The sequence below is a fragment of the Symphalangus syndactylus genome, chromosome 20 (assembly GCF_028878055.3).
Source record: "Symphalangus syndactylus isolate Jambi chromosome 20, NHGRI_mSymSyn1-v2.1_pri, whole genome shotgun sequence".
NCBI classification, from domain to species: domain Eukaryota; kingdom Metazoa; phylum Chordata; class Mammalia; order Primates; family Hylobatidae; genus Symphalangus; species Symphalangus syndactylus.
The window spans coordinates 15,653,089-15,679,249 of NC_072442.2; the positions used below are offsets into that span (position 1 = coordinate 15,653,089).

The window sequence follows — 26,161 nt, forward strand, 5'->3', positions numbered from 1 at the left end:
CCTTTTCCATGTGTGCTTTCCAAAGGCGAAAGAAACTCACACATATTTTGCTGATGGTGAGTATTTCGTGAGCATATTTTCTTCTGGAAAATATTACTATGTGTTTTTCCAAAAACGGTCTTTCCATTACCAAAGTTCGAAAAAGCATTTAAAATCAGCTTAAAATTTCGAAGATACTTTAGGCAATCACGGTAATTAACATATGGTAGCAAAACATGCAATCACTCGGAGCTCCTTTCTGACCCCGCCCCATTTTCCTCCACGCGTAACGCTGACGACTATAAAGCGCGCCGGAGCGCCAGAAACCGTCAGGGAAACTGCCTGGTTTGGACCGCTGATCGGAAGCAAGGAGGCCCTTCGAGAATAACCAAAGAGTGAAGGGAAAGCGGTAATTCAAAGCCAAAGACAGTGATGTTTGCATAGCGCGCCCTATTATATTTATACTGTGATCAAAATTCCACACACATAAATATTTTGGATTTCTTCCCCAAAAACCAGGGAGTTGTTATGCTACATGGCATTGCTGTGTTTATTTTTTTCTGGTTTTCGCACTGTTGCCCAGGGTGGCCTTGAACTCCTGGGCTGAAGCGATCCTCCCACCTCAGCCTTCCAAAATGCTGGGATTACAGGCGTGAGCCATCACACCCGGCCATTACTGTGTTTAAACAAGCAGGACAACATATTCCCCTGGTTTAAGCTTCAGTAGCTTCCCATTTGTTAAGGTACAGACAAAACTTCTCTACATACTTATGTGAGAAAATACTTTAAATGGTCCATTTTCAAGGCATAATAAATCTAAGTACTGGCAGCCGGCCTGCAAACGTAACCGCACAGTTCATGCACCTAGAAGGTCACAATAAGCGAACAGAATGTAGAGGAGGGGTCAGCCCATAAAAGGAAAGAAAGTTTCTTTATTGGGAATTGAAAATTAAAGCAGGGAAGAGGACAGGGTATAACCTTATAAGGGGGATAATGAAACTTATGCGACATCCGGAAAGATTGTAACCTCATAGTACTCGACCAATGAGGAACTGGGGGAGGGACTTGGATGCTAGGAGATAAATTATACCAGACACCTAGTCTTGCAAGACCCCTATTAAAAGTCTCACTTTCGCTGTTCTTTGTGCCTCTAAGCCCATTCTTTGGGTTTGGAAAGGTAAGTGTATTTCTAGCACTTAAAAGGCCCTGTATGGTCTGGCCCCTCTCTCGAGCCCATCTCTCAAGTCCATCTCTCAGGTCTCATTCTCCCTCACTCCAGCCACACTCTGGCCTTACAGTTCCTCATAGTCGCCATGCTCCTTTCTGCCACAGGGCCTTTGGACAGGCTGTTCTCCCTGACAGGGATTCTCGTCTCAACCTCTAATCCCAGCTTAACTTCATCATTCAGACATTGGTCCAAATGTCATTGTCTCAGGGAATATTTCCCTGACCTCCTTTAGCAGATCAAGCACCTCTTCTATATGATCATTTGATTAATGCCTGCCACCTGCATGAGACTTTAAGTTTCAGACTATATGAATGGCTTTGTGTACCCACAATATCCCAAGCACCTAATAATGAATAAATCCAAGTAAAGATGTCCAGTGAACAGAACTGCAGAAGATAAAGGACATTAACATTAACAATGGCCAATTGTAAGCCATGGGGGAAAATAAGTCAAACATACTACCCAAACAGCAGAGGGTTAAAGCTGGAACCCTGAGGCCCACTACCATCTTGAGGCAAGCTAGGGCTGGGGATGGTGGCTCACGGCTGTAATCCCAGCACTTTGGGAGGCTGGGCAGATCACTTGAGGTCAGGAGTTTGAGACCAGCCTGGCCAATGTGGGGAAACCCCATCTCTACTATAAAAACACAAAAATTAGCTGGGGGTCGGGCGCAGTGGCTCACGCCTGTAATCCCAGCACTTTGAGAGGCCAAGGCAGGTGAATCACAAGGTCAGGAGATCCAAGACCTGCGTGGCCAACATGGTGAAACCTCGTCTCTACTAAAAAGTACAAAAATTAGCTGGGCATGGTGACACGCGCCTGTAGTCCCAGCTACTCAGGAGGCTGAGGCAGGAGAATCACTTGAACCCAGGAGGCAGATGATGCAGTGAGCCGAGATCACGCCACTGCACTCCAGACTCCAGCCTGGTGACAGAGCAAGACTCCGTCTCCGGAAAAAAAAAAAAAAAAAAAAAAAAAGCAAATAAGGAAAAAAGCCAAAAAGTAGGCAGAGATTAGAGGAAAACCTGGAAGAAATGGGTCACAGTGACAAGGAAGGTTAAAAGTTTCAAAAAGAAGGATCAGTCAACAGTATCAAAGCCTGAGACATCTAGTAAGAAGAAATTGGGCTGGGTGTGGGGGCTCACGCCTGTAATCCCAGCACTTTGGGAAGCTGAGGTGGGTGGATCACTTGAGGCCAAGAGTTCAAGACCAGCCTGGCCAACATGGTGAAATCCTGTCTCTACTAAAAATACAAAAATACACAAAAATTAGCTGGGCTTGGTGGCACATGCCTGTAATGCCAGCCACTCAGGAGGCTGAGGCAGGAGGTTTGCTTGAACTCGAGAGGTGGAGGTTGCAGTGAGCTGAGATTGTGCCACTGCACTCCAACTTGGGCAACAGAGTGAGACCCTGTCTCAAATAAAAAAAAAAAAGAAAGAAAAAGAAACAGTATTCATGGTGAGAGCAGTACTAGAGGGGTTCACATGTCTTACTGCTCAGGACTTGCTGTGTTACAAATATTTGTGGTATGTCTGTGTCCTCTACCAGACTGTCTCTCCTACACTAGAAGGTAGGAACTGCCCAGTGTATCTCCCCTATCTTCAGTGCCTTGTTCACTTATCTGCCCAACACAAGCCAGCCTAAGAGTAGAGAAGAGCAGCAGAGAACAGTAAAAGGACAATTCTGCATGGATCTCTCAGAGTTACACGTGTCATGGGGGCAAGGCACTGACCTGTTCAGGGCACCTCTTTGAAGATATTTGTATAATGAAGTTTGGAAGGCAGATAGTATGTACATTCATAGCAAAGTGAATACATGCTTACCATCCAGTATAATAAAAATAATGTCTCCAGCCGGGTGTGGTGGCTCATGCCTGTAATCCCAGCACTTTGGGAGGCCAAGGCAGGCAGATCACCTGAGGTCAGGAGTTCGAGACCAGCCTGGCCAACATGGTAAAACTCCGCCTTTACTAAAACTACAAAAAGTAGCCAGCCATGGTGGCGGGCGCCTGTAATACTAGCTACTCAGGAGGCTGAGGGAGGAGAATTGCTGGAACCCAGAAGGTAGAAGTTGCAGTGAGCTGAGATCTCAACATTGCACTCCAGCCTGGGTTGACAAAGCAAAGCTCTGTCTCAAAAAAAAAGTTAAAAGGAAAAAATGCTGATATTCTGGCTGCTGCTATTGCTATGAGTAATAAACCATCATTCGTCTATGACCCTAAGAATCTCATCCATATACATGTAGCAGTCTAATTTATCAAATCTCAAACTATTTATAGTTATTGACAAGAAGAAATTACAGTCAAGGGAAGCCCCTCCCAGGGCTCAGGAGGCAAAAAATTAAATCAACCAAGGCCTCCAAGGGCTTCTCTCTTTTTTTTTTTTTTTTTTTTTTTTTTTGAGACAGAGTCTCACCCTGTAGCCCATGCTGGAGTACAGTAGCATGATCTTGGCCCACTGCATCCTCTGCCTCCGAGGTTCAAGTGATTCTCCTGCTTCAGCCTCCTGAGTAGCTGCGATTACAGGCATGCATCACCATGCCCAGCTAATTTTTGTATTTTTAGTAGATATGGGGTTTCACCATGTTGGCCAGGCTGGTCTGAAACTCCTGACCTCAAGTGATCCACCTGCCTCGGCCTCCGGAAGTGCTGGGATTACAGGCGTGAGCCACCGCGCCCAGCCCCCAAGGGCTTCTTTTTGTTTTTTGTTTTGTTTTGTTTTTGTTTTTGAGACAAAGTCTCTGTCACCCAGGCTGGAGTGCAGTGGTGCGATCTTGGCTCACCACAACCTCCAGCCTCACCATAACCTCCAGCGGGTTGAAGCGATTCTCCTGCCTCAGCCTCCCCAGTAGCTGGGATCACAGGCGGCTGCCACTACGCCTGGCTAATTTTTGTATTTTTAGTAGAGACAGGTTTCACCATGTTGGCCAGGCTGGTCTTGAACTCCCAACCTCAGGTGATCCACCCACCTCAGCCTCTCAAAGTGTTAGGATTACAGGCGTGAGCCACCGCGCCCCAAGGGCTTCTCTAAGGATCAGAAAACACTTAGGGGAAGGCACAGAGCAACAAATCTTGAGGGGATACAGGTGGCAGAAGAGAAAAATAGGTGAAAACCTCTGTCCCTACAACTTAAGCAAATATGCCCTTTGGAGACTTCCTAATAAAAAATAACACTTATTCATTCAACAAATAATTATTTAAGCCAGGATTGTACCCATGTTGTGGCTGCTATAAAGGTACTAAAAACAGTCCCACAAGAAGTGACCAGAGGCAGCTATGACATGGCACAAAGACTGACCAAAAAGGTTAAAAGACCTGAATTCAAATGTCGACATCCTAATACCACCCTCATTAGCCCAGGCCCTCCAGATGGGTCAGTCACCTAACCTGTGGGCCTTCTAGGAGGTAATATCTCATATTAACAATAATGTGTGCCAGGCACCATTCTTTTAATTCACTTAATCCTCACAACTGTACAAGAAGAAACTATTATTATCACTGTTTTGTAGATGGAGAAATGGAGAGAGATCAATTTGCCAGAGGTCACAAACCAGTCTGGTTCTAAAGTCCATGCACTATACCACTGTCTCTGTGATATTGTGAAATATGTATTTGGGGCCGGGTGTGGTGGCTCATGCCTGTCATCCCAGCACTTTGGGAGGCCAAGGAGGGTGGATCACCCGAGGTCAGGAGTTTGAGACCAGCCTGACCAATATGGTGAAACCCTGTCTCTACTAAAATTACACAAATTAGCGGGGCATGGTGGCATGTGCCTGTAGTCCTAGCTACTTGGGAGGCTGAGGCAGGAGAATTTCTTGAACTCGGGAGGCAGAGGTTGCAGTGAGCTGAGATCGTGCCACTACACTCCAGCCTGGGCGACAGAGTTAGACTCTGTCTCAAAAAAAAAAAAAAAAAAAAAAAAAAAAAAAAAAGATTTATTTGGGGCTGGGCATGGTGGCTCACGCCTGTAATCCCAGCACTTTGGGAGGCAGAAGCAGGTGGATCACTTGAGGTCAGGAGTTCGAGACCAGTCTGGCGAACATGGTGAAACCCCCGTCTCTACTAAAAATACAAAAATTAGTTGGGCATGGTGGTGGGCGCCTGTAATCCCAGCTACTTGGGAGGCTGAGCCATGAGAATTGCTTGAAGCCCAGGAGGCAGAGGTTGCAGTGAGCATGCCATTGCACTCCAGCCTGGGTGACAGAGCGAGACTCTTATCTCAAAAAAAAAAAAAAAAAAAACAAGAAATCAAGAAATATATATTTGGTCTTCATGCCTGCTTCCTGACATAGAGCTTCTAAAACTCTTTGAACCTCTGGAATGATGAGTATCTTTTGTATGCTGATGCTGACTGTAGCTAGTGGCTGGGGCCACCCAAATAGCATCAGGATGACCACTGGTCACTGGAAAGACCAAAGCATGATGACAGGGTTGGGACTCTTAGCCCTGACCTCCAACCTTTGGGGAGGAGAGAGGGGCTGAAGGTTAAATTGATCACCAATGGCTAGTGATTTAATCTACCATACCTATGTAATGAAGTTTCCATAAAAACCCAAAAGGACTGAGTTGGGAAGCTTCTGAATAGCTGAACATGGAGAGCTTCCTGGAGGGTGGGCCAGGGAAGGCATGGAATCACCAAACTTTTTCCAACATGCCTTGCCCTAGACATCTCTTCCATTCAGTTGCTCATCTGTATCTTTTGTGATATCTTTACAATAAATGGGTAAACCTAAGTGTTTCCCTGAGTTCTATGAGCCACTCTAGCAAATTAATCGAAACTGGGGAGTGGGTTGTGGGAACACCCGATGTATAGTCAATCATAAGAAGTATAGGTTTACAACCTACTGCTTTTTTTTTTTTTTTTTCCTTTTGAGATGGAGTCTCGCTCTGTCACCCAGGCTGGAGTGCAGTGGTGCGATCTCGGCTCACTGCAACCTCTGCCTCCCAGGTTCAAGCAATTCTCCTGCCTCAGCCTCCTGAGTGGCTGGGATTACAGGTGCCTGCCACCACACCCGGCTAATTTTTGTATTTTTAGTAGAGATGGGGTTTCACTATGTTGGTCAGGCTGATCTCGAACTCCTGATCTCATGATCCACCCACCTCAGCCTCCCAGAAGTGCTGGGATTACAGGTGTGAGCCACTGCGCCTGGCCTGTAAAGATATATTACAAGGTATTTTGGCCAGGCGCGGTGGCTCACGCCTGTAATCCCAGCACTTTGGGAGGCCAAGGCGGGCGGATCACGAGGTCAGGAGATCGAGACCATCCTGGCTAACACGGTGAAACCCCGTCTCTACTAAAAATACAAAAAATTAGCCGGGCGAGGTGGCGGGTGCCTGTAGTCCCAGCTACTCGGGAGGCTGAGGCAGGAGAATGGTGTGAACCCAGGAGGCGGAGCCTGCAGTGAGCCGAGATTGCGCCACTACACTCCAACCTGGGCGACAGCGAGATTCCGTCTCAACAAAAAAAAAAAAAAAAAAAAAGGTGCCTGGTCCCAAACAGTTTAAGGAAAGGGCGGGCCTTTGCCTCTGCTAGAATCAGGCTGGATCCGGTAATTGGTTAATCTCAGCAGTTGCTCACAACTATCCTAAGGGTTTGACTTTCAAACGCTAGGGTCAGGTCACCATGACTGTGGCAGGAAAGGGAACAGGGTGACTGAGACCCAGCGTTTAAGAAAAAGAACTCTGGTTCTTATGCCAAATGTTTGCACCACCAGTTCACACTTCTTAAATTTTTAAGATAAAGATGTTTGGTGAATTTGACGTCATTTCTTCTCTGAACAAATATTTGAATGCTGGTATATATAATGGTAATAACTACTGGCCGATCATGGTGGCTCACTCCTGTAATCCCAGCACTTTGGTAGGCCAAGGCGGGTGGATCACCTGAGGTCGGGAGTTTGAGACCAGCCTGGCCAACATGGTGAAACCCTGTCTCTACTAAAAATACAAAAATTAGCCAGGTGTGATGGCACTTGCCTGTAGTCCCAGCTACTAGGGAGGCTGAGGCATGAGAAACACTTGAACCCAGGAGACTGAGGTTGCAGTGAGCCCAGACTGAGCCACTGCACTCCAGCCTGGGTGACACAGCAAGACTGTCTCCAAAAAAAAAAAAAAAAAAAAATGGTATTAGCTACTATTTACTGAGGTCTTGACGTGTTCCCGGCGTCATATGAGATAAGTACTATTAGTAATCATCCCAGCTTTATAGATGGATAAACTGACACACAGCAAGATTAGGTAACTTGCTTAAGGTCACACAGTTTTGAAACAGAGCTGGTATGTCAGGTGCCAGAGCTTATTATCTTAACCACTATCCAGTTTTACTACATGCTAAGCACTATTTCTAGGAATTGGGCATATAGCGACAGAATAAAGTAAGTAAAAGCTCCTACTCACACGCAGAGCTTACCTTCTAGTGTGTGTGTGTGTGTGTGTGTGTGTGAGACAGAGAGAAACAAGTGCACAAGAGAATGATAAATAATGAGGCATGTAGAGAATTATAACATTGTTGAAACAGAGAGACTTGGTGGCTATTTATTTATTTATTTATTTATTGAGACGGTCTTGCTCTGACACCCAGGCTGCAGTACAGTGGTGCAATCTCAGCTCAATGCAACCTCTACCTCCCGGGCTCAAGCCATCCTCCCACCTCAGCCTCTCGAGTAGCTGGGGCTACAGGTGTGAGCCACCAAGTCCGGATAATTTTTTTATTTTTTGTAGAGACAAGGTTTTACCGCATTGCCCAGGCTTGTCTCAACCTTCTCAGCTCAACTGATCCACCAGCCTCAGCCTCCCAAAGTGCTGGGATTACAGGCATGAGCCACCATACCCTGCCCATCAGTGGTTACTTTAGATTTGAGAGGTTAGGGAAGGAGAGGGTTTCCCTAACCACTCAAAGGTTATTTAAGCCAAGACTTGAATGATTAAAAAGTAGCCAGCCAGTCAGGTGGCTGGGAGCGGTGGCTCACGCCTATAATCCTAGCACTTTGGGAGGCCGAGGTGGGAAGATCACCTGAGGTGGGGAGTTCGAGACCAGCCTGACCAATATGGAGAAACCCCATCTCTACTAAAAATACAAAATTAGCTGGGCGTGGTGGCACATGCCTGTAATCCCACCTACTTGGGAGGCTGAGGCAGGAGAATCGCTTGAACCTGGGAGGAGGAGGTTGCAGTGACCCGAGATTGGCCATTGCACTCCAGTCTGGGTAACAAGAGTGAAACTCTTATCTCAAAACAAAACAAAACAAAACAAAGTAGCCAACCAGGCTGCTGTGCCTATGGAGTAGCCATTCTTTTCTTTCTCTTTTATTTATTATTATTATTATTTTTTTTTTTTTTGAGATGGAGTCTCATTCTGTCCAGGCTGGAGTGCAGCAGCTTGATCTCTGCTGACTGCAACCTCCCACTCCCAGATTCAAGTGATTTTCCTGCCTCGGCCTCCTGAACAGCTGGGATTATAGGTATGCACCACCACACCCAGTTAATTTTTGTATTTTTAGTAGAGACAGGGTTTCTCCATGTTGGCCAGCCTGGTCTCTAAATCCTGACCTTGTGATCTGCCTGCCTCGGCCTCCCAAAGTGCTGGGATTACAGGCGTGAGCCACTGCGCCCAGCCAAGCGATAGATGTTTTAATCCATTATCTCATTTAATCCTTTAAACAGCTGAAGGAGAATAGTTGATTATTTCTCCTTTCATAGATGCTGGGTATAGCATCTGTCACACTGCTGAAGGAACCACAGTTGGAACCTAAGCCTGTCTGGCACTAAATCAAGTCCCTGTTCTTTCTGGTAAGCCGAAGGGGTCTTCTTCAGAAGTCTAGTCTCCAATCAATTCATTTCTCTAATGAAGTATTAAATACATCATCTCTCAAAATTCAGTCTGAATGACTCATCTTCCTGGCTTCTAAATCCCTGAGGAAGCCTACCCATTTACTTCTAGGAAAAGTTAGCCCCCAATTTCACCTCAATTAACACATCTCAGATATGATGATGTGCAATTGTTTTAGTCACTTAACTTCCTGCTGTAAATTTCCTGCCAGGAAGCACAGGGTCACATGGACATTCGCATGGTACAGTGTTCTAATCAACCACACTTTTAATTGCATTATAGCAGCATCACAAATATGACCATCAGGTTGTAAAGATGCTTAGCAGTCAGTCTTCTTATTCAACCGCCTCTCCTAATAGAATCTCCTCAGACAGCTCTCTTTAGAGACAGCCAAATGCTCCGTACTTAATTTTTTCAGAAAAAGGGACAGCGCTGGGGCAATCTGGCCAGGTCTGGGACATATCTTTTGGGTTCAGAGCAATTCCATATATATATATATATATATTTTGGATGGAGTTTTGCTGTTGTTGCCCAGGCTGGAATGTAATGGCACAATCTGGGCTCACTGCAACTTCTGCCTCCCAGGTTCAAGTGATTCTCCTGCCTCAGCCTCCCACCTAGTATATTTTGAATTTATAAAGTACTTTCCAGTCACTTTCATCCAAGGGTCCTATCTCTGGTCTGGGCCCTTCTATATCTGTCTTCCATTCTCCATTCCTCCAATCTTTCTGGAAACCTCTCACCATCCATCCCTTGGCCTCCTCTGAGCAGTTTCTCCAACTTCACATGGGTGTGACCATCACTCCAGGACATTCTAACTTAGCTCACGTCACCTCTACTTGAAGCCTTCCTTGACCTCCACAAATAACACTGACCACTATGAGTTTTGTGTCCCTAATCATCCTTGTATGGGCCTCTACATAGCTCACTCTGTTCCAAATACATTTACTTCCCCTTACTAAACTGTGAGCTCTTTAAAAGTAGAAATATGTCTTATTTATCTCCGTATCTCCAGCACATTGCCTGGCACAGCAGATGCCCAGTAAATGCTGACTAACTGAATGAATAATGAATTCGTGAATGTATTGTTCCTTCCCTCAAGCCCTGCTACTGTTGGGAATAACCTGGTTTTCCCTTCCTTCTTATTCTACTCTTCCTTCAATAAAGCTGGCTTGTATGTAAGACAGTATGGTGAACACACTGAAGAACTGGGAGGGTGGAATGCCACCAGAAGGAATGGAAGCCCCTCCCCCTACACAAAACCCTGGGTATCTCTTACTTTTGGCTGTTTTTGTTTTTGTTTTTTTGAGACGGAATCTCGCTCTGTTGCCCAGGCTGGAGTGCAATGGCACAATCTCGGCTCGCTGCAAAATCAGTCTTCTAGGTTCAAGCACTTTTTCCACCTCGGCCTCCCAAGTAGCTGGGATTACAGGTGCATGCCACCACACCTAGCTAGTTTTTGTATTTTTGTAGAGAAGGGGTTTCACCATGTTGGTCAAGCTGTCAAGCTGGTCTTGAACTTCTGACCTCAGGTGATCCACCCACCTCGGCCTCTCGAAGTGCTAGGATTATAGGTGTGAGCCACTGTGCCTGGCCTTTTTTTTTTTTTTCTGACGGAGTTTCGCTCTTTTGCCCAGGCTAGAGTGGCAAGATCTCGGCTCACTGCAACCTCCGCCCCGCCGGGTTCAAGTGATTCTCCTGCCTCAGCCTCCCAAGTAGCTGGGATTATGGGACTATAGGCGCCCGCCACCACGCCTGGCTAATGTTTGAATTTTTAGTAGAGATGGGGTTTCACCATGTTGGCCAGGCTGGTCTCGAACTCCTGACCTCAGGTGATCCACCTGCCTCGGGCTCCCAAAGTGCTAGGATTACAGGCGTAGGCGCCACTGTGCCTAGCCTTGGCTGTTCTTGAGTTGTATTCTTTTTTTAACTTTTTTTTTTCTTTTGAGATGGAGTCTTGCTCTGTCACCCAGGCTGCAGTGCAGTGGCGTGATCTCAGCTCACTGCAACCTCCACCTCCCAGGTTCAAGTGATTCTCTTGCCTCAGCCTCCAGAGTAGCTGGGACTACAGGCCCGCACCACCATATCCAGCTAATTTTTTTGCATTTTTAGTAGAGACGAGATTTCACCATGTTGGCCAAGATGGTCTCCAACTCCTGACCTCAAATGCTCCACCCGCCTTGGCCTCCCAAACTGCTGGGATTACAGGCGTGAGCCACCGTGCCCAGCCTATGTTAGTCTTTATAACAAAATTATAAAATTATATTGTAGGATTCATAACTCATAGATATAGTATGGCTTCTATAATTTTTTTTGTTTTGTTTTGAGACAGAGTCTCACTCTGTTGCCCAGGCTGGAGTGCAATGGCGCAATCTCAGCTCACTGCAAGCTCCACCTCCCGGGTTCACGCCATTCTCCTGCCTCAGCCTCCCGAGTAGCTGGGACTACAGGCGCCTGCCACCGCACTCGGCTAATTTTTTGTATTTTTAGCAGAGACGGGGTTTCACTGCGTTAGCCGGGATGGTCTCGATCTCCTGACCTCGTGATCCGCCCACCTCGGCCTCCCAAAGTGCTGAGATTACAGGCATGAGCCACCCTGCCCAGCCTATGGCTTCTATAATATAAAGGATAAGAGAAGGGGAGAAATGAACCTATAGGGTTGCATCTTTTATGTGAAGTGGCACATTATTAACTGTAAGTAAACTGTTAAAAGTTAAAGATACAGACAGTCATCCCTTGGTACCCATGGCGAACTGGTTTCAGGACCCTCCCATACCAGTAAAATCCAAAGATGCTCAAGTCCCTTATATATAATAACACAGTATTTGCATATAATCTATCTATGTATCTATCTATCTACCTACCTATCTAATCTTCCTGTATGTTTTAAATCATCTCTAGATTATTTATAATATCTAGTACAATGTAAATGCTATGTTAATAGTTGTTAGTCTTCATTTTTGTTTGTATTTTTTATTGTACTGTTATTTTTTAATTGTTTCCTTTTTCCTAATATTTTTGATGCTTGGTTGGTTGAATCCACAAATGTGGAACCCACAGAGAAGTAGTGTCAACTGTACTGAAATAACTAAAGCAACCACTGAAAAAACAATGTAAAGAGGTATAGCTTAAAAGCCAATCGCTATTATAAGTTAAAATGGAATTCTAAAACATATTTCATTAACACAAAAGAAGGCAGGAAAGAGAAGAAACAAAAAACAGAGGGTAAAACACAAAACAATATAAAATGGGAATTCTTAAATCGAACCAAAATCCTTCCAATAGCCCACAAGGCTCTGACTGGTCCAGCCCAGGCCTCCCTTGTCAGTTTCATCTCACATCTCTCTCTCTCTCTCTCCACCCCATTGGTTTTCCCCTCAACTCATGTCAACCAGACCCTTTTCTTTTCTAGCTCCTCTCCATCCTCAGAGCACAACTCCTGCCTGATCAACTCCTTTTCTTTTTGTTTTCATTTTTTTCAGAGATGGAATCTCACTATGTTGCCCAGGTTGGACTCCTGGGGTCAAGTGATTCTCCCACCTCAGTCTGCAAGTAGCTAGGACTACAGGTGTGTGCCATGGCACCCCGCTTGGTCAACTCCTCTTCTTCCTTGAGGTCCTGGCCTAAACAACACTTCTTCTGAGAAGTTTCTCTTGATTACCCCATAGACAAGGAGGCTCAGATGAATCTTGTGTGCTCACTTCACTTCCTGCCCTTGTCAGTACACTTCAGCTCCCAACTTATATCTGTTTCTTCTGTTGGATTATGGTCCCAAAGGGCACAGTCATAATCTGTAACAATCGGTTTTCTGAATGAGCTAAACTGAGTAGGATATAATCAGGAGACAACTTTCCCCTCAAGCACACTCTTTTTTTTTTTTAGACAGAGTTTTGCTCTTGTTTCCCAGGCTGGAGTGCGATGGCACCATCTCGGCTGGCTCACTGCATCCTCCACCTCCTGAGTTCAAGCAATTCTCCTGCCTCAGCCTCCCAAGTAGCTGGGACTACAGGCATGTGCCACCAAGTCCAGCTAATTTTTGTATTTTTAGTAGAGACGGGGTTTCACCATGTTGGCCAGGCTATTCTCAAACTCCTGAGCTCAAGTTATCCACCTGCCTAGGCCTCCCAAAGTGCTGGGACTACACGCATGAGCCACCGTACCCAGGCCAATTCCAATTTCTTCCCTCCTCCGCACTGCAGGATGCAGGAATGCTCTGTTAATTCTCCTCCTTGCTTCTCCACTCTTCCTCTGATCTCAACCCTGTTTGTGGCAATTCCAGAGCTGAGGCAAGGGGGAGAACCAATGAGACAAAAAGAGGCAATGGCCTTCATACTCAGCTGATGCCCCCTGTAGCTTCTGGCTTTATCCTAAAGCCTGTCCTTTTGTGGAAGGTGCTAGTGGGTCCTTCAAGTGCCTCCACCACACTCTGCAGAACCCCACACAGGCCAGTGCTCTCTTCTGAATTCTTAACCACCACTCAGCTCCCTCCCTCTAGAGCCCTACCTGCAGCCTCTCTGTTGAGATCCTTTCTTCCTTCACAGGTAGAATCCCCTTAGATGGCTCAGTTACCCACTGTGGAGTCTACTTGTGCAAGTGTGACTAATTACTGCTAGCCTCCTATGCTCACCAACTGGTGCAAGTGTGACTAATTACTGTTAGCCTCCTATGCTCACCCACCCATCAAGGACTGCTCCAAGTAGGAGACAGATAGTAGTCTTCTTGCCTCCTCAACTCCAGGGAACACTGCAGCTTCTTGGCGTGTCACTTTGGTGGCAGCTTGGGTAGGCTGACATATTTCAACTGTATAGCAGGCTGGGACTCAGGTCTCATCTCTCCTGCCTGCAAGCACTACAATTCTCTCTGAGGTTTGCCTGAAGGGCCTCTTGTCTTGAGACTGGCAAGGACGGGGAAAGCCACAGCCTTCTAATCCTGTGAATATCTTTTTTTCTTTTTCTTTTTTTTTTTTGAGACAGAGTCTCGCTCTGTTGCCCAGGCTGGAGTGCAGTGGTACAATCTCGGCTCACTGCAAGCCGAGGTCTCGATCTCCTGACCTCGTGATCCGCTCGCCTCAGCCTCCCAAAGTGCTGGGATTACAGGCGTGAGCCACCACGCCCAGCCTCTTTTTTTTTTTCTTTGAGATGGAGTTTTGCTCTTGTTGCCCAGGCTGGAGGAGTACAATGGCGCAATCTCAGCTCACTGCAACCTCCGCCTCCCAGGTTCAAGCGATTCTCCTGCCTCAGCCTCCCGAGTAGCTGAGATTACAGGCACCCACCACCATACCCAGGTAATTTTTATATTTTTAGTAGAGACTGGGTTTCACCATGTTGGCCAGGCTGGTCTCAAACTCCCGACCTCAGGTGATCCACCCACCTCAGCCTCCCAAAGTGCTGGGATTACAGGCATGAGTCATCACACCTGGCCCTGTGAATACCTTTTAAAGAATCTAAGGATCATTTAAAGCATCTCCTAAGAAGCCCTCTATTAGACTGTGGGAGAACTTATCGCCCCTTATTCTGCACTCTGAGGCTTCAGATGGAATTCCCACACACAGATGAAGTCCTGTTCTACATCCAGGTACACCTGTTAACCCCATCCCTTACTCTAACTGAATATCAAGCATCTGAAGATGCAGAATATTCAGGAGATGTCTAGGAGATAATGTCATAATACTCTGATGTTCACTAAAAAAATTGATGTTCAACATAGGTATGCTATGACTTCTACTGACTGTCTATCCACACCATTCACTGTGAGAAACAGAGTTTTATTTATTTTTTATTTATTTATTTTTTAGACAGAGTAGTCTCACTCTGTCCCCCAGGCTGGAGTGCAGTGGCACGATCTCACCTCACTGCAACCTCCACCTCCCAGGTTCAAGTGATTCTTCTGCCTCAGCCTCCCCAGTAGCTGGGACTACAGGTGCCCACCACCACGCCCAGCTAATTTTTGTATTTTTAGTAGAGATGGGGTTTCACTATGTTGGCCAGGCTTGTCTCGAACTCCTGACCTCAGGTGATCCACCCCCCTCGGCATCCCAAAGTGCTGGGATTACAGGCGTGTGCCACTGTGCACAGCCCAGAGTTTTATTTTTGTTTTTCTGAGACAGAGTCTCACTCTTGTTGCCCAGGCTGGAGTGCAATGGTGCGATCTAGGCTCACTGCAACCTCTGCCTCCTGAGTTCAAGCGATTCTCCTGCCTCAGCCTCCCAAGTAGCTGGGTTTACAGGCGCCCGCCACCACGCCCGGCTAATTATTTTTAGTAGAGATGGGGTTTCACCATGTTGGCCAGGCAGGTCTCAAATCCTGACCTCAGATGATCCATCCCCCTTGGCCTCCCAAAGTGCTGGGATTACAGGTGTGAGTCACCACGCCTGGCCTGAGAAGCAGAGTTTTACAACGTTTTATTTTAAAACATATGTGGATATGTTATGGAGTAAAATGCAAAATTTTGAAAGGGAAAAAAAAAACCCAGGACCTTTCACATAAATGATTGAGCTCACTGTGAGCTACTTCACCTATGGACCCTAGGGGTAGTACATGCAAAGGTTTGAGAACTTATTTTTCTGTTGTTGAGATGGGATCTCACCTCAGCCTCCTGGTGTAGTGGACTACAGGCATGTACTACCATGTGTGTAGTACCAACTAGTGATTTTTATTTTTTTATTTTTTGTAGAGACGGTCTCACAAGACTGGTCTCAGACTGGTCTTGAACTCCTGGCCTCAAGCAATTCTCCTGCCTCAGCCTCCCAAAATGCTGGGTTTACAGATAGGTGGGATCCACTGTGCCAGCCATGAGAACTTTATGAGGAACTGTTCAGTGGGATAGGTGGAAAATTGGGGTTACCCTTCTGGACGTCTTCAGGAATGCTGTTGAAGCAAGTGGAGAAAAACCAGGTCACCCTGACTATTCCACAAATCAGCAAAGAGAAGTTTCAGAAGCCTCCCCTTCAATACTAAGAAAAGAGAGGGGGGATCCAGAAGGACCTCTGCTCACATTGAAAATAGCAGGTCTGGGTTCACTCCTGTAATCCTAGCACTTTGAGAGGCTGAAGTGGGCAGATCACTTGAGCCCAGAAGTTCTAGACCAGCCTGGGCAACATGGTGAAAGCATCTCTACAAAAAACAAACAAACAAAAAACACATAAATTAGCCAGGCATGGTGGCTTATGCCTATAGTCCCAGTTATTTGGGAAGCTGAGGCAGAAGAATCACCTGAGCCCGTGGAGGTCAAGGCTGCAGTGAGCTGTGATCATGCTACTGCACTGCATTTGGCAACAGAGTGAGACTCCGTCTCAAAAACAAAAACAAACAAAAAAAAAAACAGGAGCCAACACCAGAAAAGGTTCTGTTTGCATATGGGTTTTTGTTTGTTGGTTCTTTGGTTTGTTTTCTCAGACCAAATTCACATGGCATGTTTGTTGGTTCTTTTGAAGACTGCTTCAGCCATTGAGCCACGTCTGCCTGTATCTTTCAGCAATAAAACCCCGGAAAAAAGGCACCAAGTGGAAGTAAGGAGTAAGGAAGGGGACAGCTGTGAACACTGGCCTCCTTAGTCAACCACAGGTGTCAGAGAACTCAATGGATGGAGTAAATTTGAAGGAAAGAAATCAGGCAGAATCAAAGGTGGGTGACTTCAGAGAAACCATAGGAGCCTAGCAGTAGCAGTTGGATGCGCTTGTAGTTCCCCAACACAAAACATCCTCAAAATGAGGATTTAACACCTCTCTTGACTGCACTGCTAGAGAACATCTAATTTCTACATATAATTTCTGGATTTCCCCAAGGACTCATTCATAGCTTTATGACATTCCTTTTCCTCTGAACGCTATTCAGAAATGCGTACCAAGGTGCATCTGCCATCTCAACATGGTGCTTACCTTTCTTAAGAATTTTCTTCACTTTCACATAGTTCCCTTGTTTGACATACTCATGAAGCTGAGCTTCCAGGGAGTCATTTCTTAAGGTACCAAGTTGAACAGGACAGGGGACTGGAAGAGGAACAGCCTGAGACATCCTGTTCCAAAAGAGAGCAATATGCTTATTTTAACTGAACCAGAAATGCAAGGAAACAACTTAATTCTTTCACATTTAGAAACCTGTCCAGCCATCTTCATTAATAATGAAGATTAGGGGAACAATTATTGAAACTCTATGAGATTAGTGTTTTTCCTCAGTGTTATCGCTGAAATTAAAGAACTTCAATATACTGTTGAATATAGGAATGGTGAGGAGACAAGTAAAAATATATATATTTGAATGTATTTGATATGGTTTGGCTCTATGTCCCCACCCAAATCTCACCTTGAATTGTAGTTCCCATAATCCCCACAATGTCATGGGAGGGACCTAGTGCGAGGTAATTTAATCATGGTGGCAGTTACCCTCATGCTGTTCTTGTGACCAGTAAGTGAATTCTCATGAGATCTGATGGTTTTATAAGGGGCTTTTCTTTTTTTTTTTTTTTTTGAGACGGAGTCTCGCTCTGTCGCCCAGGCTGGAGTGCAGTGGCGCAATCTCGGCTCACTGCAAGCTCTGCCTCCCGGGTTCACACCATTCTCCTGCCTCAGCCTCTCCGAGTAGCTGGGACTACAGGCGCCCACCACCACGCCCGGCTAACTTTTTGTATTTTTAGTAGAGATGGGGTTTCACTGTGGTCTCGATCTCCTGACCTCGTGATCCGCCCGCCTCGGCCTCCCAAAGTGCTGGGATTACAAGCGTGAGCCACCGCGCCCGGCCATAAGGGGCTTTTCTTTCTTTTGCTCAGTACTTCTCCTTCCTGCCATCACGTGAAGAAGGACGTGTTTGCTTCCCATCTGCCATGATTGTAAGTTTCCTGAGGCCTCCCCAGCACTGCAGAACTATGAGTCAATTAAACCTCTTTCCTTTATAAATTACCCAGTCTCGGGTATGTCTTTATTAGCAGCACAAGAACAGAGTAATACAGTATTTGTCACTAATTCCCAGGACTGAAAAAGTGAGGACTTCTAGGAAGTAAAATTCTAAATACACATGTTTATTGTGTCATTAAGATAACTTGGAGAGTATTGACTTTGAAAGGTTATAACACAAATGCAGTCATTATGTAAAGCTAGATAGTATAACATAGTGGTTTGGGTTCACAGTTCAGACTCTGAAACTGCCTTGGCACTGTCACCTCCCTGTGTGACCTTGGAGAAATTATTTAACATTGATAGGCCTCAATTTCTTCATCTGTAACATGGGGATAATAATAAGCAGAGGGTTGCTGAGAGTTTCTTTTTCTGTGTATGTGACAGAGTCTCACTCTGTCGTCAGGCTGGAGTGCGGTGGCACGATCTCCGCTCACTGCAACCTCTGCCTCCTGGGTTCAAGCAATCCTCCTGCCTCAGCCTCCCAAGTAGCTGGGACTACAGGTGCACACCACCATGCCCAGCTAATTTTTTGTATTTTTAGTAGAGACGAGGTTTCACCGTGTTGGACAGGATGGTCTTGATCTCTTGCCCTTGTGATCCGCCTGCCTCAGCCTCCCAAAGTGCTAGGATTACAGGGGTGAGCCACGGCGCCTGGTCTGAGAGTTTCAAAGGAGCTAATTTGTGTACAGTGCTTAGCATAGTACCTGGCACCAAACAAGTTCACTGTAGTTGTTAGCTGTTACTGTGCATAAGAACCATGCAGAGAAATTTTAACTTTCCAAATGTGGCAGCCACACCTGACTATCATTCTTACAATAAAGTGTCTGTGGTGTACATACTGCTATGGTTTGAATGTGTCCCCCAAAATTCATATGTTAAAAACTTGATCCCCAATATGGAGGTGTTGGGAGGTAGAACCTTTAAGATGTGTTTAGGTCACGGGGGCACCACTCTCATGAATAGATTAGTGCTATTGTCATTATAAAGGAAGTAGGTCGTTATGGCAGGAGTGGGTTCCTTATAAAAGGATGCGTTTGGGAGACATTTGTGGTTTCTTTCCATCTCCTTGTTCTGCAGCCCTATGATTAAACCTCTTTCTCTGCTGCAACCCAGTGTCTCACTATACTGACTTGCCACGTGGGATTATAATTTAGCAGTGATCCTATGAAAAGATGCCTCTTGTGGGCATTTAACCATGGCTCAGTGCCCCCTTTGTGGCAGTCCAGGTTTCCATTAGCAGCCAGAATAGTCTGGTTCCACTAACCCTTTACTATAATTTTGATGAATGCATGCGTTAAACATTAAATAATTGGAGAAACTGGGCCGGGCACGGTGGCTCATGCCTATAATCCCAGCACTCTGGGAGGCCGAGGCAAGCGGATCACAAGGTCAGGAGATTGTTACCATCCTGTGAATGGTGAAACCCTGTCTCTACTAAAAATACAAAAAATTAGCCAGGCATGGTGGCGGGTGCCTGTAGTCCCAGCTACTCGGGAGACTAAGGCGGGAGAATGGCGAGAACCCAGGAGGTGGAGCTTGCAGTGAGCTGAGATTGCGCCACTGCACTCCAGCCTGGGCGACAGAGTGAGACTCCATCTCAAAAAAATAAAATAAAAAGAATTGGAGAAACTGGTGCCTGAGTACTACAGGGGCTGGAATGCGAAAACAAACCCATTAAGACACCACCTGGCCTTTCTCAGGCCCTAAAGTCTATCAAATAATAATAGCATTTTTACACATACACCTTGTACCAAGGACCACTTAAGATTAAGAAACTTTCCAAGACTCTAGAGAAAGCTTTCCAGACCCTAGATCCTAGTTAAAGATTAGATATAGATTGAATGAAACATTCCACCTTGTAGGTGCACTCCCGCATATAGGTATGGACCTTGAATGTACATAAGCTTTGGGGGAAAAAAAAAAAAAACAAACTTGAACTTTTTTTTTTTTTTTTTTTTTGAGACAGAGTCTTGCTTTGTCGCCCAGGCTGCAGTGCAGTGGCACGATCTCAGCTCACTGCAATCTCCGCCTCCCGGGTTCAAACGATTCTCCTGCCTCAGGTTCCTGAGTAGTTGGGATTACAGGTGCCCACCATCATTACCATCTAATTTTTGTATTTTTAATAGAGTTGGAGTTTCACCATGTTGGCCAGGGTGGTCTCAAACTTCTGACCTCAGGTGATCTGCCCACCTTGGCCTCCCAAAGTGCTGGGATTATAGGCGTGAGCCACCGCGCCTGGCCAAAACTTTTAACTTTTTTAGTTGGTCTGGTGAGTTACTCCAACCTTCTCCCTGTAACCAGTTGCAGAAATAAAGTCCCTTCTTTTTTTTTTTTTTTTCCTGAGACAGAGTCTTGCTTTGTTGCCCAGGCTGAAGTGCGGTGGTGAGAATGGCTGAAGTGCAGCCATTCTCCTGCCTCAGTTTCCTGAGTAGCTGGGATTACAGGCGCCTGCCACCACGTCCAGCTAATTTTTTCTTTCTTTTTTTTTTTTTTTTTTTTGAGAAGTCTCACTCTGTCGCCAGGCTGGAGTGCAGGGGTGCAATCTCAGCTCACTACAACCTCCACCTCCTGGGTTCAAGCGATTCTCCTGCCTCAGCCTCCCAAGTAGCTAGGCCTACAGGCATGCATCACAATGCCCAGCTAATTTTTGCATTTTTAGTACAGATGGGTTCTCACCATGTTGGCCAGGATGGTCTTGATCTCTTGACCTCATGATGCACCCGCCTCTGCCTCCCAAAGTGCTGGGATTACAGGCATAAGCCACCGCACCCAGCAACTAATGTTTGTATTTTTAGTAGAGATGGGGTTTCACAATGTTGGCCAAGCTGGTCTCAAACTCCTGACCTCAGGTGATCCGCCTGCCTCGGCCTCCCAAAGTGCTGGGATTACAGAAGTGAGCCACCGCACCTGGCCAATAAACTCCCTTCTTTCCCAGTCTGGATCTCATTATTGGACTGTGAGAACAAGCAGCCGGACCTCATTCTGTCCTGGAACACCCTGACATTTCGGCACCCCGAGACGAGCCCTCCTTTAAGCCAGGGGCCATGTCTGGCACCTCCCTTGTAGGCAGGGGCATTGTCGACCTTTGGCGCATAAGCTGGCTTGCAGCAGAGAAATGGTTTCTGATTCTGGAAGACGTCTCTGATGATTATTCCCAAGCATAATCCATATTCCCTTTCCCTTCTCCTGATCTGTTGGCCTCCTCAGAGGCCCTGTAAACTCTTCGAGGGTCCTATTAAAGGGCACTGTTTTGGGGAAGTACTCCTGGGCCCTTCGGGTCTCAGTTCAGAAACCTGGTTTTGGTTGGGCGCGATGGCTCACGCCTGTAAGCCTAGCACTTTGAGAGGCTGAGGTAGGTGGATCGTCTGAGGTCATGAGTTTGAGACCAGCCTGGGCAACACGGCGAAATGCTGTCTCTACAAAAAATACGAAAATTAGCCAGGCAGCCGGGCACAGTGGCTTACGCCTGTAATCCCAACACTTTGGGAGGCCAAGGCAGGTGGATTACCTGAGGTCAGGAGTTCGAGACCAGCTTGACTGATATGGTGAAATCCCCATCTGTATTAAAAATACAAAAATTAGCCGGGTGTGGTGGCGGGCACCTGTAGTCCCAGCTACTCAGGAGGCTGAGACAGGACAATTGCTTGAACCTCAAAGGTGGAGGTTGCAGTGAGCCGAGATCATGCTACTGCACTCCAGCCTGGGCAACAGAGCAAGACTCTGTCTCAAAAAAACAAAACAAAACAAAAACAAAAAGGCTGGGCGTAGTGGCTCACGCCTGTAATCCCAACACTTTGGGAGGGTGGGGGGGGGGGTGGATCACGAGGTCAGGAGTTCGAGACCAGCCTGACCAACATGGTGAAACCCCATCTCTACTAAAACTACAAAAATTAGCCAGGCGTGGTGGTGGGCACCTGTAATCCCAGCTATTCAGGAGGCTGAGGCAGGAGAATCGCTTGAACCTGGGAGGCGGAGGTTGCAGTGAGCCAAGATCACACCACTGCGCTCCAGCATAGGCAACAGAGGGACTCTGCCTCAAAAAAAGAAAAAAGAAAAAAATTGGCCAGGCATGGTGTCAAGCACCTGTAGTCCCAGCTACTCAAGAGGCTGAGGCACAAGAATCACTTGAACCTGGGAGGTGGAGGTTGCAGTGAGCCGAGATCATGCCATTGCACTCCAGCCTGGGTGACTGAGCAAAACTCCCATCTCAAAAAAGAGGAAAAAAAAAGAAAAAGAAAATTGGGTTTTATTTATTTATTTTAATGTTTTTAGAGGTGGGATCTTGCTACATTGCCCAGGCTGGTCTTCAACTCCTGGCCTCAAACAATCCTCCTGCCTCAGGCTCCCAAAGTTCTGGGATTATAGGTGTGAGCCACTATGCTGGCCAAATCTGGTTTTATTTTTATTAATTTATTATTATTTTTAAAAAATAGAGATGAGGTCTCACTATGTTGCCCAGGCTGATCTCGAACTCGTGGGCTCAAGTGATCCTCCTACCTCAGCCTCCCAAAGTGCTAGAATTACAGGCATGAGCCACCGTGCTGGGCCCAAATCTGGTTTTAGAATTCTGATTTGTGAGGGCTTGTGCCTGTTCTTGTCTTATCTGTGTGTTGGGGGTGGAATCCTGAAGGAATCACTAGCAGAAGCTCAGCAGGCCTCACTCAGAGGGAACCTCTTGTCTCTTTTGCCAGGTTAAAACTCAGATACTGAGGGGAATAGCTGGTGTTTGTGTCTTTGTCATGTGTATATTATAATTTTGTCTGGACAATATGGGAAATGCTTTTTTTTTTTTTCTAAGACACAGTCTTGCTCTGTCACCCAAGTTAGAGTGCAGTTGTGCAATCTCGGCTCACTGCAGCCTCTGCCTCCCGGGTTCAAGCAATTGAAACAGCCTTTGCAAAATTATGACTGAGACAGTGAAAGAGATCTAACTTAACTGACTCCATCTTGCTTCCAGCTTCCAGGCTGTCCTTGTTCATTCCTGGGTGTAGGCTGAACTAACTTTGAGAGAAACTTAGTTTATAGTTTAAACAAAGATGGTAACAGCCTTTTCCCAAAGCAGACCTCCTTCTTCTCTGGGGACTAGATTGCCTTCGTAGGACTAACATTAGCCACAAGATTAGAAGTTATGGTTTAGGAGTCATGCAGCTGGATGCTACAAGATTCTGACCCTTCCTAAACTCCTCCTAAGATTAGTGCTTGATATATTTTGCAGACCTTGCACTTGATGGATCAGCTGGCACCACCCAGATCAATAAACTGGCTCATCTGATCTTGTGGTCCCCACCTAGGAACTGACTCAGCACAAGAAGACAGCTTTGATTTCTTATGATTCTTCCCTATGATTTCTTCCCTGACCAATTAGCACTCCTGGCTCATTGGCTTCCCTTCACTCACCAAGTTATCCTTAAAAACTCTGTTCCTCGAATGCTCCACGAGACTGATTTGAGTAATAATAAAACTCCGGTCTCCCGCACAGCTGGCTCTGCGTGAATTACTCTTTCTCTATTGCAGTTCCCCTGTCTTGATGAATTGGCTCTGTCTAGGCAGCAGGCAAGGTGAACCCCTTGGGTGGTAACACTTCTCATGCCTCAGCCTCCCAAGTAGCTGGGATTACAGGCATGCACCACCTGTACCAGTGTGTACCACCTGTGCACCGGCTTTTTTTTTTTTTTTTGAGACAGTCTCACTCTGTCACCCGGGCTGGAGTGCAGTGGTGTGATTTCGGCTCACTGCAACCTCTGCCTCCTGGGTTCAAGCGATTCTCCTGCTTCAGCCTCCAAAGTAGCTGGGATTACAGATGTGCGCCACCATGCCTGGCTAATTTTTTGCATTTTTGCATTTTCATCACGTTGGCCAGGCTGGTCTCAAACTCCTGACTTCAAGTGATCCACCCGCCTCGGCCTCCCAAAGTGCTGGTTTTACAGGCTTGAGCCACCCTCAGCAATTCATCCCACCACAACAAAAGGCTAACGTAGCAAACTGGTAAATTTATCTGCACAGGAAAACTGAACTACAAAGGATGAGGTACTTAACTTCCCACCTGAAAACCCAAGAATTTTTTTTTATTTTTTTTTTCATTGAGATAGGGTTTCTATCGCTCAGACAGGAGTGCAGTGGTACAATATTGGCTCACTAAAGTCTCCATCTGGGATCAAATGACTTTCCCACCTCAATCTACCGAATAGCTAGCACAGGTGCGTATCACCACGACAGTCTGGCTTTGGCTTATTTTCCTACCCTTCCTACAAACGGGTAGGAAATAAAACACTACGCAAACACCTAAATAACTACAACCCCAAAAACTAAACCCACACCACTACAACGACGCTGAAAATAAACACACGCAAACCACCTCTTAAATCAGCTCACGCCGAGGAAAGTGTGAACGCAGCTCCCACCGTTACAACTTCCGCAACCCAATCTTTCATACCCGGGAAAATCGCAAAAGCGCATCCCAAACAAAAATACACAAACCTCCACCTGCGAAACACAGAACTTTCGAAATCATATCACTTCCACCGCCAAGCAAATATAGACTACTCCTCATTGCTGCTACCTCACCATCATCCTCAACACACTACTTAGTCATGGCAAATTGTATTATGAGTTGTTTTTAGGCATCGCTTCGAAACTACCGCTTCTTCGTATGACATATCTCAGACTACACCTTCTTTGGTATTCGCTAGAAAATTCTTCCGCGCGAAGAACGCACTAGAACCGGCAATCACTGCGCCCCTATCTACATATGCCCGCCTCTTATAGTGACGTCACCACCTGCTTCTGTACGCTCTGACTGAATTCTCTTACGAATCGGTTCGCTCTAGCTACCGCTCCCAAGGATTCAAAAGAAATCGCATTGTGTGATAAGAAATTTTTCTTTTTTTCTGCACAGACTCATATAATAGAAGTAACTTTTGTTATTTTTTCAGATAATTCATACAGCCATTAATTACCCAGACGTATTTCTCAGTGCTTTTCAATGGCTTGATCTCGGCTCACTGCAACCTCTGCCTCCCAGGTTCAAGCAATTCTCTTGCTTCAGCCTCCCGAGTAGCTGGGATTACAGGCGCCTGCCACCACGCCTGGCTAATTTTTGTTGTTTTAGTAGAGATGGGGTTTCACCATGTTGGTCAGGCTGATCTTGAACTCCTGACCTCTGGTGATCAGCCCACCTCGGACTCCCAAAGTGCTGGGATTACAGACATAAGCCACCGCGCCTGGCCCTCAGTGCTCTTTTCATTCCACTTAAGAAATTGGAACACACCAGGATGAAGATGATGCCAAAACTAGATTGATGGCTCACATCATCTAGGGTACAAATACACGCTTAATAATTTAACACTTTAGGCCAGGCGCGGTGGCTCACGTCTGTAATCCCAGCACTTTGGGAGGCAGAGGCAGGCAGATCACGAGGTCAGGAGATCGAGACCATCCTGGCTAACACAGTGAAACCCCGTCTCTACTAAAAATACAAAAAATTAGCCGGGCGTGGTGGCGGGCGCCTGTAATCCCAGCTACTCGGGAGGCTGAGGCAGGAGAATCGCTTGAACCCAGGAGGTGGAGATTGCAGTGAGCCGAGATCATGCCATTGCACTCTTAACCTGGGTGACAAGTAAAAAACTCCATCTCAAAAAAATAAATAAAATAATAATAATAACAACAGTTTATTGAACTCAAAGCAACATTAAGCATCTTTGCCTTCGTTGTACACAGCTGTAGAGGAGCCCAGGGAGGGGAAGGCTGCATGGTTTTCCTTGGCCGGGAAGGTGTGCACCCTGCAGTCCTGCCATGTTGTGGGAAGATTAGCCCATGTTCTGTCGGTTGCCGTAGCCCCTAGGGTGGGTATCCTTCCAGTCATCCCACTCTCGAGCTCTTTGGAGTGTTTGTTCATCATCCTCTTCCTCCTTTTCTTGATCTTCCTGTTGCGAGTGGCTTTTCTGATTTCTTCTGGTGTTGCCTTGGCTATTCCCTGATCTGGTAACACTCCATGTTTCTGATGTTGATCATACCAGTCACTCACTGTCATGGAAGCCAGACTTGGATAGCCAGCGCCAAATACTTTGGCTCACGCCATGTTCTGAGTGAGAATGAAGGGTTTCAGTGGAGGCCTCTTCTGGTGAGATGAGTTAGAAGTGGATGCCTCTCTTGAAGAGTCTTTCTCTCCCAGGATCTTTATTTCCTGATCAATGCTCTCAATCTCTTCTAAGCTGATACCAATCCACCTCTGAAGGTGAT

General features: G+C 46.2%; 2 protein-coding genes and 1 long non-coding RNA gene across 19 annotated transcripts in view; 1 reads left to right on the plus strand and 2 right to left on the minus strand.

Annotated features, from left to right (window-relative positions):
* TEX14 (testis expressed 14, intercellular bridge forming factor) overlaps positions 1–24,460 on the minus strand; it is a 103,354-nt gene extending 78,894 nt beyond the window's left edge. For 15 of the 16 annotated variants that reach the window (XM_063628487.1, XM_063628484.1, XM_063628481.1 and 12 more), the window contains exons 1-2: positions 24,401–24,460; positions 16,910–17,046 (exon numbers count right to left, since the gene is read on the minus strand). In XM_063628487.1, the coding sequence (XP_063484557.1) occupies positions 16,910–17,045 (136 nt within the window). In that variant the 5' untranslated portion in view covers position 17,046; positions 24,401–24,460. Of the gene's footprint in view, position 1; positions 277–16,909; positions 17,047–24,400 lie in introns of those variants that run through there. The other variant, XM_063628486.1, reaches the window with a different exon arrangement.
* On the plus strand, positions 276–17,964 carry LOC129470615 (uncharacterized). 2 transcript variants are annotated; one of them, XR_008653266.2, is made up of 3 exons: positions 276–388; positions 16,507–16,655; positions 17,797–17,962. It is a non-coding gene; the product is annotated as an uncharacterized lncRNA (long non-coding RNA). The 2 variants fall into 2 exon arrangements; XR_008653267.2 differs by lacking the exon at positions 276–388 and adding an exon at positions 990–1,156 and having other exon boundaries at positions 17,797–17,964.
* A 1,130-nt stretch (positions 24,461–25,590) lies between the features above and the next one.
* The window catches only part of IGBP1C (IGBP1 family member C), a 30,284-nt gene continuing 29,713 nt past the window's right edge, over positions 25,591–26,161 (minus strand). The window contains 2 exon segments of the mRNA XM_055258558.2: positions 25,591–25,856; positions 25,859–26,160. Of these exon segments, the coding sequence (XP_055114533.1) occupies positions 25,729–25,856; positions 25,859–26,160 (430 nt within the window). The 3' untranslated portion in view covers positions 25,591–25,728.